Source organism: Drosophila arizonae, chromosome 5 (genome assembly GCF_054131065.1).
Source record: "Drosophila arizonae isolate 15081-1271.41 chromosome 5, UAZ_ARI_1.0, whole genome shotgun sequence".
NCBI classification, from domain to species: Eukaryota; Metazoa; Arthropoda; class Insecta; order Diptera; family Drosophilidae; genus Drosophila; species Drosophila arizonae.
The window spans coordinates 11,620,352-11,632,500 of record NC_142925.1 but is presented as its reverse complement, the minus strand read 5'-3'; the positions used below and the strand labels follow the sequence as shown (position 1 = coordinate 11,632,500).

The 12,149-nt window shown below is 40.8% G+C and overlaps 3 protein-coding genes and 1 long non-coding RNA gene across 10 annotated transcripts in view; 1 reads left to right on the top strand and 3 right to left on the bottom strand.

The window, feature by feature from the left end:
* Fkbp14 (peptidyl-prolyl cis-trans isomerase Fkb14) overlaps positions 1-6,771 on the bottom strand; it is a 16,242-nt gene extending 9,471 nt beyond the window's left edge. Inside the window, exons 1-2 of one of the 6 annotated variants that reach the window (XM_089472136.1) lie at positions 6,637-6,771; positions 3,145-3,328 (exon numbers count right to left, since the gene is read on the bottom strand). In XM_089472136.1, coding sequence (XP_089328262.1) covers positions 3,145-3,326 — 182 coding nt within the window. In that variant the 5' untranslated portion in view covers positions 3,327-3,328; positions 6,637-6,771. Of the gene's footprint in view, positions 1-3,144; positions 3,329-5,394; positions 5,556-6,046; positions 6,204-6,636 lie in introns of those variants that run through there. The other 5 variants (XM_089472135.1, XM_018010079.2, XM_089472138.1 and 2 more) reach the window with 5 other exon arrangements.
* On the top strand, positions 6,269-6,995 carry LOC149268488 (uncharacterized). The gene is made up of 2 exons (XR_016270634.1): positions 6,269-6,423; positions 6,689-6,995. It is a non-coding gene; the product is annotated as an uncharacterized LOC149268488 (long non-coding RNA).
* A 905-nt stretch (positions 6,996-7,900) lies between these two features.
* LOC108615529 (uncharacterized) lies at positions 7,901-8,998 on the bottom strand. Its single transcript, XM_018010078.2, has 3 exons — positions 8,822-8,998; positions 8,332-8,752; positions 7,901-8,269 (listed from the first exon to the last, which is right to left on the bottom strand). The coding sequence occupies exons 1-3, from the start codon at positions 8,992-8,994 to the stop codon at positions 7,952-7,954; spliced, it is 912 nt and encodes a 303-aa protein (XP_017865567.1). The 5' UTR covers positions 8,995-8,998; the 3' UTR covers positions 7,901-7,951.
* A 129-nt stretch (positions 8,999-9,127) lies between these two features.
* Positions 9,128-12,137, bottom strand: TAF1C-like (TATA box-binding protein-associated factor RNA polymerase I subunit C-like). 2 transcript variants are annotated; one of them, XM_018010059.2, is made up of 2 exons: positions 11,853-12,137; positions 9,128-11,786 (listed from the first exon to the last, which is right to left on the bottom strand). In XM_018010059.2, exon 2 carries the CDS (start codon positions 11,751-11,753, stop codon positions 9,135-9,137), a length of 2,619 nt encoding a protein of 872 aa, XP_017865548.1. In that variant the 5' UTR covers positions 11,754-11,786; positions 11,853-12,137; the 3' UTR covers positions 9,128-9,134. The 2 variants fall into 2 exon arrangements, with proteins under 2 accessions (XP_017865548.1, XP_089328248.1); XM_089472122.1 differs by having other exon boundaries at positions 9,128-11,775.
* Positions 12,138-12,149: the final 12 nt, after the last annotated feature.

Below are 12,149 nucleotides of genomic sequence, written 5' to 3'. Positions count from 1 at the left end.
TTTGCATTATTTATGCCAGCCAAATGAAGGTTTGCGGGTCAAAGGCTGGTCGACTGGTAGCTGGCTGGCATAGGAGCAGCAGGAGCAGCAGGAGCAGCTCCATTGACAAAGTAAGAGCGCACGTGACGGGGCAGTGCGAATGACAGGTGGACCGGAGCGCAAGAGAGATAGGGAGAGCCAAGCTGAATGTCAAGCGACAAACAATGAAAATAAAAGGAGCCAGGCACGTGACAGGACTCGCTCCGCGCTCATCATTGAATAACTTATTGAGCAACATCAGCGACTTCTCCGACCACTTTTAATTGCAGACAGTGCCTAAAAGATGCCAAAAGCAAGTCGCGAAATGAAATTAGTTGAGCAGCAGCAGCCGCAGCAGCAGCAGCAGCAGCAGCAACTCCTTTAATCCTTTCGATGCCCAGCGAAGCACGTATGCTATAAGGCAACAGACTGCACGCTACAATTATTTTTCATATTGAAACCTATTCTAATTGAATGTTTTTCCAATCATTTGCAGCCTTCTATGTCTGTGTGTGTGTGTGTGTGTGCTTGGGTCAATTGTTGAAGGGAAATAATTAAAGTTAAACATTTATATATGAGCGAGAGATGATGACGATGATGGAATCCTTAAAGGGTAAAGAGAACTATCACTTTAATATAATTAAACCTTCATGATGAAGGTTTCCATATACATAGTAATGAATTGTTCCAGTAAGTCTTATTCTACTTCTACTTCTACTTCTACTTCTACTACTACTTCTACTTCTACTTCTACTTCTACTTCTATCTGCATTTACATCTACATTTACTTCTACCACCTTCATCTCTCTTCTATCTCTTTCCAGCTCTTTTTAATACGCCTTTCTATTATCCCTGTCAAAATGTTATGATATTCAAGAAGCATTCAGCAGCTGCTGCCTGCCAATGGCACTTCAATAGGCAATTGAGCTGCCATTTAAACGCTTGTCAAATGCACAAAGAGATAGATAGAGAGAGAGAGAGAGAGAGAGAGAGAGAGAGAGAGAGAGAGAGAGAGGGCACAGCGCTGCTTGCACTTAAGCCTTTCATTTTAGCTATCTACAGCTTAATTAGCAGCAGGAGTAGATTCAAGTACAGCAAAACGTAGCAAAAACTGTAGCATACGCTGAGGCGCCACAAGCAGGTAGCTAATTTCCGGTGCCGTTGGCTCAACACAAAAATGCTAAAAAAAAAATGAAAAAATAAATAAAAGCCAGCTCAAAGTTAAGCAGCGCATTTAACGCTTCGGGCTGAGTGTTGCCAAAGAATTTTTGCATACACAACCAAAAGCTGACATCGCTTCGTTCGCTGCACTCGAGGCTGGCAAAGTGCCTGTCGCTTCAGCCATTTAAGCCAGCAAGAAATGGAGAGAGAGAGATAGACTAAGAGAGAGAGAGAGGGGAAGAAGACTGTCAGCATTTAGCAAACGTTGACTTCAGCAACAAGTGGCTCCTCAGTTGGAGACATGGCCCAGGCGGGGGCGTTGGAGGCGTTGACAAAGCAGGACATCTTTTGGGGACAGCCCTGACTGAGCACTGATTGAGTTAGAGTTCGGGTCGAGAGCCGAAGCTGACTCTTTGGCTGGCTGGCAGCACGCTAAATTAAACAGCAATTGCAAACTTTCAGCAGAAACTTTCACATCATTTGTGAGTCTCACTCCACAGATGTGTGTGTGTGTGTGAGTGTGCGTGTGTTAGCCAGGTAAAGACAGGACCTAGACATTACAATTTTATTTAGCATATGTGCTAAAATCGTATTATAAAAACGATTTCCTGCACAAAAGACACAATTTTGACCCTGTTAGACTAAGCAAAATACAAAATATTAAATTTTGGAAGCTTTAAGATATACATATATGTATATGTATATACATGCTTGAAAATTCTGAATTAATTTACTTTTGCTCAATATATTAATTATAAATTACCTATAATTAAACTCTTCCACAAACTATAGCTTATAATACGTATCAAATACATATATAAGATTCTCCTAATTTCATTTTAATAATCAAGTATAATCTCACTTAGTTACAATATATTTGCTTAGGAAATCATGTTCCCCAACTCTTTCCACACAAAATTAATCATTTATGATGTTCCATATCAACACCCTGAGCTGAACTCTTGCTTACCTCTATTTCATATATAGTATAAACAGGCCACATATTGTATTTTAAGCAGATTTGATTTTTATTTTTTCTGGTATTTTGGTCATTATTATGCATGATAAGAATGAAATTGATAATAAAGCGATTGCAACGGCAACAAAAAATGATTATATTAGTAAAATAGAAATATAGTTCCGGGGCGGGGGCGAATATATAGAGCTACCATATTTATTATTATATATACTAAAGCACAGTGTTTAGTTTTACTTGGGACTTTCTTAATATTTTTAACATTTAGAGACGGAATAAATTTAAGCATTTTCCAGAAATATTTATATATATAGGTTATGATAAATAATAATAATCAAAGATAAAACAAATGCAATGTAGAGCAACAAAATGTTTCCACATGGCTGTCATATATTAGTTATATATAAAAGTCTAAATAGGCTTTCATGATAGCACACATAGACGAATGAAGAGTGAAAGAGAGAAAATCAACGAAAAAAAAAGAGAGCGAGAGAGAGAGAGAGTGGAACACAAGATTGACATAGAATGCGCGGAAGTATTGTAATTGAGTTATCATCAGCTCTGGCTTCTAATAATTTTTCGTACTCTATCAACGCTCATAATATGAGCTTATTATAAATTCTCGTCTTTATGGGCAGAAGAGAAGCTGCAGCAGCAGCAGCAGCAGCGACTGCAACGACTGCAACAGCGGCAACAATTGACGCGGACGTTGCAGCAACAATAAAGCCATATGCAGCAAACAGCAGCTGGCAAAGGCCAAAAAAGAAGCGAATGGAAAATGCTGGCCAACAATTGAGATCGCTTATCAGTTGGCGTCTAATTTACGACAATGAGGCCGCCAAGCGAGGCCTATGCGGCACACACACACATACTTAATCCGCAATGCTGTGTGTGCATGCAAATATGAGACACTACATACATACACACATACATACATATATGCACATTTGTTTAATGCTCGCTCAGCTTTAATGCGTGTTGGAACTCACCTCGAATCGAACTTCTTGCCATCGGCCAGGAGTGTGCCAGTGTAGTGCATGGTCAGTGAGTCGCCGCTCTTCGTTTTCTGATCACAAATCTCGGGCACACTGATCACATCCACTTTCAGCTCACTGCAGCGAACGCCGCTGAAGGCCACCAGAAGGCAGGAGAAAACAATTGACTTCAACATGACTGCAACAAAAAAGTGGAAAGAAATTTAGTTTAAAATGTTATAAAAATTTGTTAAAATGCTAAAAATTAAATGAAAATTTAATATGATTAAAGCTTGGTAAGCTTTGAATTTCATAATAAATTCCAAGCAAAAGAATGGCCTAGATAAAAATATACAGTTGAGTCTCGATGATTCGGACCCCGCTAAATTGAAAATCGCTATAAATCGAAAAAAATTGTATCCACTTGAAAGAAACTCGTTCTTAATAATTTTCGATAATCTAAATTTGTATGTAAATCGAAAAAAAAACGGTTATCGGGACTCTACTGTAATATATAAATTAATAAATGGAAAACAGAAAAAAGATTTTGTATATTATTAATATTAATATTAAGTATTATATTAATAAAATTCCAATGCTAAGCACAATATGATTTAGCTTCAATGCTTCTCTTTAAATGTCGATTTAAAGTATAAGAAAAAGTCTTTTAACTTTTAAAAATTACAATTATAAAAAAATGATATTCTAAGCAACTCTAAACTCCGTTATTTTCAAAACATAAAATTAGTGCAAGTCCTCTCTTCAATTTCGAAAATCAATCAATTATTACATAAGACAAACTTTAAGTTAATTAAAGAAAAGGATGCGCAGTGTAAACTTAAAAAACACACAGATACACACACACACAAAAAAAAGAAGACCAACTGAGTAAAGAGTGAAAAATTGGTTATTATGCAAATGCACAATTCATTTGCGAAGCGCGCAGCAGGTTTTATCCAACTGCAGAGGATTACGCAATGCCAAAATTGCAAATTATTGCAGCTAAGTGTGTGTGCGTGTGCTTGTATTAGTGTCTCACTGTGTCTGTGTGTGCGCGTGCTAGCTGTGCGTATGCGTAATGTCCGCAAAAACGTAAAAGGTGACGGATGACCATTATGGTAGTGGAAGCAATATTTGGATTTCGAAAACACCTCATGTTATATATGTATGTAGTTCGTTTTTGTGTAGGTGTTTTGAAATTGCCAATGAAAGTTGGAAATTTGACATCTTGGGCATTTTCAATGGGTCATTCGTAAGATTTATGCGCGCCTGGAAGAAAGCGTTTTGAAGAAAATGATTTGCAATAAATAAATAAGCTCGCCTATGAATGAGGCAGCGCCAGCAACAACAACAACAACAATGTCTAAAGATAAAAACTTTCACTAAATAAAAGACTGCGTTGGGCCCGAGATGGCACCTAACAATTGGTAGCGGCACAATTACGTGGAAAAATACATTAACATTTGGACTCTCTACTACTCGTTACTCACTCTCTATCATTATCAAGCTCACTCGTGAGCTACCCTATGGAAATTAGTTATATAAACTTGCTGCTTGGCTTGTACTTTGATCTCTAAATTGAGGTAATTTTATTGTGTAAGAAATTAAGCTAGATTGATTTTTATAGGGAAGTACTTGAAGACAACAACAACAACAGCAAATTCATAAGATATCAGATAAGGTACTACACATTAAACAAAGAATTCGTTTTTGATATCAAGAACTTTTGTGTTTCTTTAAATATTTATACAAATCCCAATAATTTCTATTTATAGTATTCTCTATTCATAGTCTTCTCATTCATTATGGGCAAACACAAATCGAAATTCATGTAAATATTTAAGAACAGCTGAAGAAAGGGACTCAGAAATAGGTAAAAAGAGAAACAATAAAAAGTAAAATGGGTAGAAAAGTAAAAAGAGAAGAAAATTTCTCATATGGAACTTGACTCAAAATCCATTCCAGGTAATTCTGCTGAACTGAATTTTATAAATAGCTGCATATAAAATTTAACACTGAAGCGTATGTAATCTTCGGCTAATTGAATTTGTCTTTTCTTCATTTCGTTATTGTTGCTTCTTCTTCTTCTTTATCTTTTTTTTTTTTTTTTGGTTTTTGGGGCGTTTGCAGCAAAACCAGTTGCGTGTGTTGGCACCTTGTCTTTGGTTGCTTTGCTCTTGTCTTTTATTTTATTGTATTTTATTTTTGGTCTGTTTGATTTGAGCGCTCCGTGCGAGCCTGGTTCGTTGAACTGTCGCCTCTTACCGTTAGGCCGTTAGGCAGCAGTAGTCTACCTGGGCCAACAATGACTCGACTTAATAATTTGCGGCTAAACGTTAATGAAATGAAAATTTTACAGCTGAGCCGGAGGCACACGTCATGAGTTTTTCCATCAAAGACAATAACTGCCAACTAATTAAAACAACAAACGAATGGGGATTAGCTGCACACGACAACAGCAATAATGTACAGCAGCAACAGCAACAACAACTACAGCAACAATTTTGTAGGCCGGCCGGGAGATAAGCGCTAGAGCGTTAGAGCGTACTAGTTGCTTTACATTTTGTGCTCAGTTTCGTTAAGTTTTCTTTTGGCTGGAACATTGCCCTCTTCCCCTTCTCCATTTCTTTTTCTTCCATGCTGACGCGATCGCATGCTCTCTTTAGCCCTATCTCTCTTTCTCGCACTCTCTGCTGCTCTGCCACTGCTCTGACTCTGCTTTGCGCTGTGTCGCGACATTCGCTGATGTGTAAAACACGATGTGAATATGAATGAAAAAGACACGCCAGCTAGTCTCAAAGTACACGCTTTCATTTTGTTTTTGTTTCTAATTAACTGCATTCTTCGATGCACTCACACGCACACACATGTTAACACACGCAGGTTGTGTTTATTATGTAGTCAAGTTTGTTTATACCTTTTTGTTTATTTACTAATGTATTCCACTCAATTAATACCGGATATTAACACGGCTAACGGCACAGGCAACGGGCACACAACTGTTACGATCGACGTGCGCAAGGCAACTGCTGGAATTTTGACGACGACGACGGCGTTTACTATGCTGCGTGGAGAGCTTTTGTGAGCGCGTAGCGTACACCAATACAGCTACACAGCTCAACCGAAACACACAGAGATCAAGCGTGAGAGCGAGACGCAGCGTCTGAGCGAGAGAGTGTGACGCGGCAAACACTTGTCCACGTAATCAAAGTAACTCGCGCAGCTCTCAAACGGTTTACACTGAACTACCAAATTCTGACGTTGTTTCTGCTGCGACGTTGATAAGTCTGTATTGTGCGTGTGTTTTTTTATTTATTTATTTCATTTTATTTTTTATTTTGCTGAGGCAACTCTGTTTGATATAAATGATAGAATGAAAATAAATGAGCAACGAAAACAAAGTGAATCAATATGAAACTCCTATTTACTATAAATTACAGATGTCTAAACCCATTCAAGTATTTTCATTATATTACATTGATTAATTGTGATTGTTTGGCAACTTACTTATTTTTTATTTGTCTAAAACTAAATATTTATATAAAAATGTTGTTTTTAGTTTCTAATAAATCAGCAACAAAAATGGACTGGAACTTAGGATAGAGCTGAGAGACACACAACCTGCTCGCGCGTTGTTACAATGTTAACTGTGGGCCTGCTGTCAGGACGCTTCTAGCTACATGCTGAGCATGTTGCCAGCAACATGTTCATGTTGCGCGCAACATTCGCATTACATTGTACAGCTAACAAGACAAGCCACGCCCCCAAGGCGCATGCGCTAGGGCTAAAGGGGCGGAGTTAAATAGTAATGTAATGTAATGTTTTTTAAATTATAACTTTTAGTAATTAAATGTGAAAAAACTTTATTTTAAGATTAATATCACTTTCAAGATGGCAATTTAAAAAATGTATATCAATAAATAAAGTGTAAATATGTTTCCAAATGTTTCACAATTTTTGTACACATATATTTAAGTACTTACGCGCATTTAAACAAATTTGATCTCCTATCTATTGTCAACAAAAAGCCGCACCCGCAGATACCAAAACAAAAACAAACAAAAATAGCTAAAGCAGATTACCCTAGGGGGTTATTTTACGCCCCAATGGATGCGATTGCTAATGCAAATCAATTAGGTTTGCTAAACTCAATTTAATTTGGCTTCAGTTCCAAATCTAATCGCAGCGCGTCGGTTGTTTTACATTGAACGGATTAATAAAAATTGTGGGCATTAAAAAAAATCAAACATGCTGCAGGAGCGACAACAGATACGAGCACAGGCATATGCCCTAAAACGTAGGGAACACAGATTTGTGGTCGAGCGCATCGAGGGAATTATAAATCCAGCCTATGAGCCCGATTTGGGTGGGGATGTTAAGTCGGAGCGTGCAGCCAATCAGCGATGCAACCAATCAAAATGGCGAGTATATAACTTTAGTCACTAATTAAATACGAGCGAAAATATTTGTGTATTACGTAGATATAATAATTAAACGTTAGTAAATAACTTTTTATTCTAAATATATATTGAGAAAAACTTTTGATACTTTTTTCAATTCTTAATTGTTTATTTAAATTCAAATAAAATATAAACCTACTTATAATTATAATATAATCTAATGTTAATCTTAGAAAAGTAATTGACTTGCATCTGGCTGGGCTTATTCTGTTTTAAAAAACATATAATTTAATTCTTTATTAATTACATATATATAGGTTCCATTAATTCCTGAGGTATAACCTATGATCCTATAAATATATATAAACAAATTTCCAATATAATATCATTTATGTATTTATCTTTCAAAGTAACATTTCATATTAATTTTTGTCAAACTCTTTTTGTTTGATCTTCAATTCGAGCTCTAGAATTTTGCGCTGAACTTCAAGGTTCTTGAGTTCCGCCAAATGTTTCTGTTGAGCTCTGATATCAGAGTTACGATAATAGCGGAATTGAGCGGCCAACGATTTCTGAATACCACTGAGTTCTTTGGAAGGCTTGAAACTGGTTTCGAATAGTTTTTTTGTTAAGATCGTAGTTAGATCAAGCTTTTCGCCATGGCTGGGCCGCAAAGATTCTATTCCAGTTTGCCTAGAGGGGATAGTGTTCTTGGCAACAATTATTTGCTCATCGCCGCCCTGTGGATTTGAATTAGTGCCTGACACTGACTACTAAACGCCCTCTATCGTTAAACACCTACCTGATTAATGTTTGTATACTGCTGCACAAGCTTAACACCTTTCTCTGTGGACGGTTGGACGGTTGGTTCGATTTTGCAATTAACATCAAATTTGGGCTCGGACATGATCTGATCACCATCACCGAATGAGTTCTCTGCATGATGGTGCACGGACATGGTCTGATCTTGGTCAACCATATCTGCTTCTTCTTCAGATTGAATCTCTGTTTTGACGCGAGCTAATAACTTTGCCTGCTCAACTTCAACCTGAACCGATCCCATCTGAGACTCTCCCACTTCGCCGTTCTGATCCACTAATCGAAGCGAATCTTCAACCAGTGTTGGCTCGGTCTTCACCGACATATTCGCCAGTTTATTGAGTTTCTTCATCGTCTCGTATTTGGACTTAAGCTTAACAGCCGATCGCTGAATATTCGTATTTCTGACGAAGGATTTGTTAAAATGATAATCGAATTTAGTGCTCTCAAAACTGTGGCTATGCTGGGCTCACTTGAAAAACTCTATGGCTATGTCCTCCCAGGCCCGATTCTTGGCGCGCCAGACATGCGCATTCGAGGTCTTCTCCTCGATCTGTTTAAAATATTTGGCAGTCAATGCTCTCAGCACATTCTCCTCTGCAACTGTAAAGTTTGGCATACGCGTACGTTGACGGCGCGAGGTCATGGCTTGATCTGACTTATATGGATGATCTGACTTAATGGCTTAATCTGTAAAATAGATTAAGGAATTAAAGTTGTGTCGAACGGGTTATTGAAGTTGTTGTGTCGTGTCTTGTGTGTGTTTGTTGTCCAGAGCTGAGCTCCTTAGAAGCCCATAACATGTTTAGTCTTGGCTTTTTTGGCTGGCGGCGGTCTCATCTCCGGCGTATTCTCAATCACCGTGAATTGACTCGCTGTCAACGTGGAGTGCGGCTGTCTGGTAAAGTTGAAACTTTCATCAAATGAAGTTTCTTCGATTTTCGGTGTTTTTAATTCCTCCATATCGATTGTCTCTGGCAGCAGTTCTTTGTAGTCGGCGTAGGCGGCTTGGTAGCGCTTGGGCAGATTTGTGCCCGGCACCAGTTTCTCATCATCCCTGGCTGCTGCAGCTGTCAGCAGCTCTGTGGGCGGCAGCGATTGCTGCAACCAGGCAGCTGTTCGGTCTTCGTTCGCCTTCCCATCATCGTCTTTCTTTAGCTTCTCATCGATCATATCGATTTGGACATCTCGCGTCAGCTCGAACTCATCCACATCCCAGATGCTGAGCAGGCGCGTGCTGATGAGGTCCGTGAAACGGCTTAGATAATAGGCCGACTTTTGCCAGGGACCACGATTCACAGCTTTCTTCTTCTTGATGACTTTCTGATCCTCGTTTGGCTTAGTCTCTGCGGGTGGAGTCTCTTCGGGTGGGGTCTCTGCGGGAGGAGTCTCCTCTTTCTGGGTCACTTCTTGACTTTGACTATTTGTTGGTTGCGTTTCTTGTTCTTCGCTGTTCCCTTCGTCGTCGGTCGTGGACTCCGGCTCGGACTCAGTAAAGCCATAGTTGATGGTCACATCCTCAATGACCACCGGCTTCTCCTGCTCCGCGTACCTTTCGTTTTCGGACTTCATCACGTCCCGCAGCACAGACATGGGTTGAACTGTCGTACAGCGGAGTTTCCTTTTTACATGATGACGCACCAGCTCCGCATAGTAGAGTATCGCCTCCTTAGTGTGCACTCCAGTGCGCTGTTCGCGCTGCATCTCCAGCTCATCGCGCAGCGTCACCCGCTGGCAATGAATGTCGCCCACGCTGTTGGCGGTGAGCAGCTGAGCGAAGGCGCCATCAATGGCATTGTCCAGCCTGTGGAACTTGATGCCGGTGGTGCAGCATTTGATGCGCTCCGCCAGATCCGAATAGATGTCCACGCTCACACCCTGTAGCCGTGCCTGCAGCAACGCCTCTTCCAGCTGGGGCGGCTCATAGGGCAAGGAGGGGGACCACATCTCCATGTGGCTCTGCGCCAGAACTCCTTTTAGCTCGCAGACTCGCTGATCACTGGGTTTGGCGCTGCTCATCGCCACATATTCGCTGCCCTCGTACGCAATGGCATCCATGAAGGTGGGCGAATAGCTCATCTGATGCGTCCAGGTGACAACGGCACGATCCGCTACCTTCTTGCCCATACAACGCATGTCCAGACAGTGAAGCTTATGATTGCTTGCCACATACAGCAGATTGGGATTCACACTCTTTCCCATACAACTGAAGCTCTCGCAGTTCGACGAATAGGCGCTGCTGGCAAAGCAGGGATTGATTGCCTCGTTGGCAGAGCGCAGGTCGATGGTGAGCAGGGCGGATTGGCAGAGATAGTGGAAGCAGTGCTCCTCGCTGGCGCGCAGCTGTGCCCAGGTGCTGCTCCTGTGTATGCCTTTCAGGATGCACACCTCACGCTGCGTTATCTCCTGCTGGGTGACGATATCCTTGAAGCGCACACTGTGATCCTGGCACGCAATGCCCAATGTATTTGGACTATTCGTTGCCTGGGCCACGCTAATGAAGGGTCCATCCTGGCTGGTGTATCGACTCTGGCAGCATAATTCATATTTGCTAGCTTGCTCATGACCATCCTCATTCTCATCTTCATCCGCATTCTGCACTTCGTCCAGCTCCTTTAGCTCATAGATGACTATATCGTTTAGCATGCGCGCCAGAAACATGTTGCCATGATTCACGCGAAAACTGTTGATTGGCAACAGCTCAAAGATCTCGCTGGACATGTCCGTCAGTGATTCGCTGTGCAGTGGTCGCCACAGTTCCGCCTCCACGCCCACCTGTGAGAAATGGAGACACTGCAGCCGTTCGCCAGAGACGTGCATAGCCAGCGGCTTGGCTTCCGGGCATCCAGCAGCCGAGTAGGACAACAGATTTAGATTACCGCCCGTGTAATAGTAGTCATAGCTGTCCCGAAAGTAGGTATTATCCTGCAACGCTATATTCTCCGCCAAATCGAACAGATGAATATTGTATATCTGGTTATCATGTTTCTTTTGGCGCTGCTTTTGCTGGGCAGTTTGAGTCAAGTATCTGGACTTGTTGTAATGCACATTGCGCATCCATTCATCATGGGTAGCCGGTCGCTGATGGCACGGCTCCACAATGGGCGTGCTCTGGCTGGAGACATAGACGGGCAAAGCCACGGTGTAGGCGCAGCTGGGGAATATATTCAGCTGTCGATCTTGAACAGAGTTCTGTCCCAATCCTTGATTGAAGGCTGGATGTGTGTGATGCGCTGTATTCTCCAGCAAACTACGCTTCGGCTGCTGTTCGCTGTCATCTTGCTCTTCTTCCTCATCCAAATCGCTCGCAGAATTTCCTGCCTCACTACGATTACTGGACTCAAGGGATTCAATCGTTCCTTGGAGCTTCTCCAGCTGTAACTTTGTTGTATATCTACGAGGCATGATGTTTAAACTAAGTGTCTATCTACGAGTTTGCTTAGATTGGAATTTATTTGTTTGTTAGTGTTTTGGTTTTCGTTCGACGTTTTTTTTACTGCAAACCTTTAGCTTGATGCTATATTTCCTTATTTTTCCAGTTTATTTCGTCGACTACAGTTTATTTGTAGTGAAACATTAGTTTTCCAAGTTATTTAGGAAAATGTTTTCATAGAGAATTCCGAAATATAACTGGCAGTTTGTTAAAATGAACAGCAGCGGGCAGCATGCTTTAGCAGCTATAGAGATGGGTACTTTGATCAAGAATTTAGAGATGGCACTTCAAACCCCAAGTAAAAACGATCGAAACCTTGTTCATTTATTCAGTGATTTAGTTCATTTTCTTGAGATTGCTTTTCGTGT

Excerpts from the sequence above, each read along its gene's own strand:
- TAF1C-like (XM_018010059.2), bottom strand. The coding sequence starts at position 11,753 with ATGCCTCGTAGATATACAACAAAGTTACAGCTGGAGAAGCTCCAAGGA.
- LOC108615529 (XM_018010078.2), bottom strand. The coding sequence starts at position 8,994 with ATGACCTCGCGCCGTCAACGTACGCGTATGCCAAACTTTACAGTTGCA. Across the intron at positions 8,753-8,821 it reads ATAGCCATAGAGTTTTTCAA|AAATACGAATATTCAGCGAT; the intron begins GTGAGCCCAGCA and ends ATCCTTCGTCAG. Across the intron at positions 8,270-8,331 it reads AGTATACAAACATTAATCAG|GGCGGCGATGAGCAAATAAT; the intron begins GTAGGTGTTTAA and ends TCAAATCCACAG.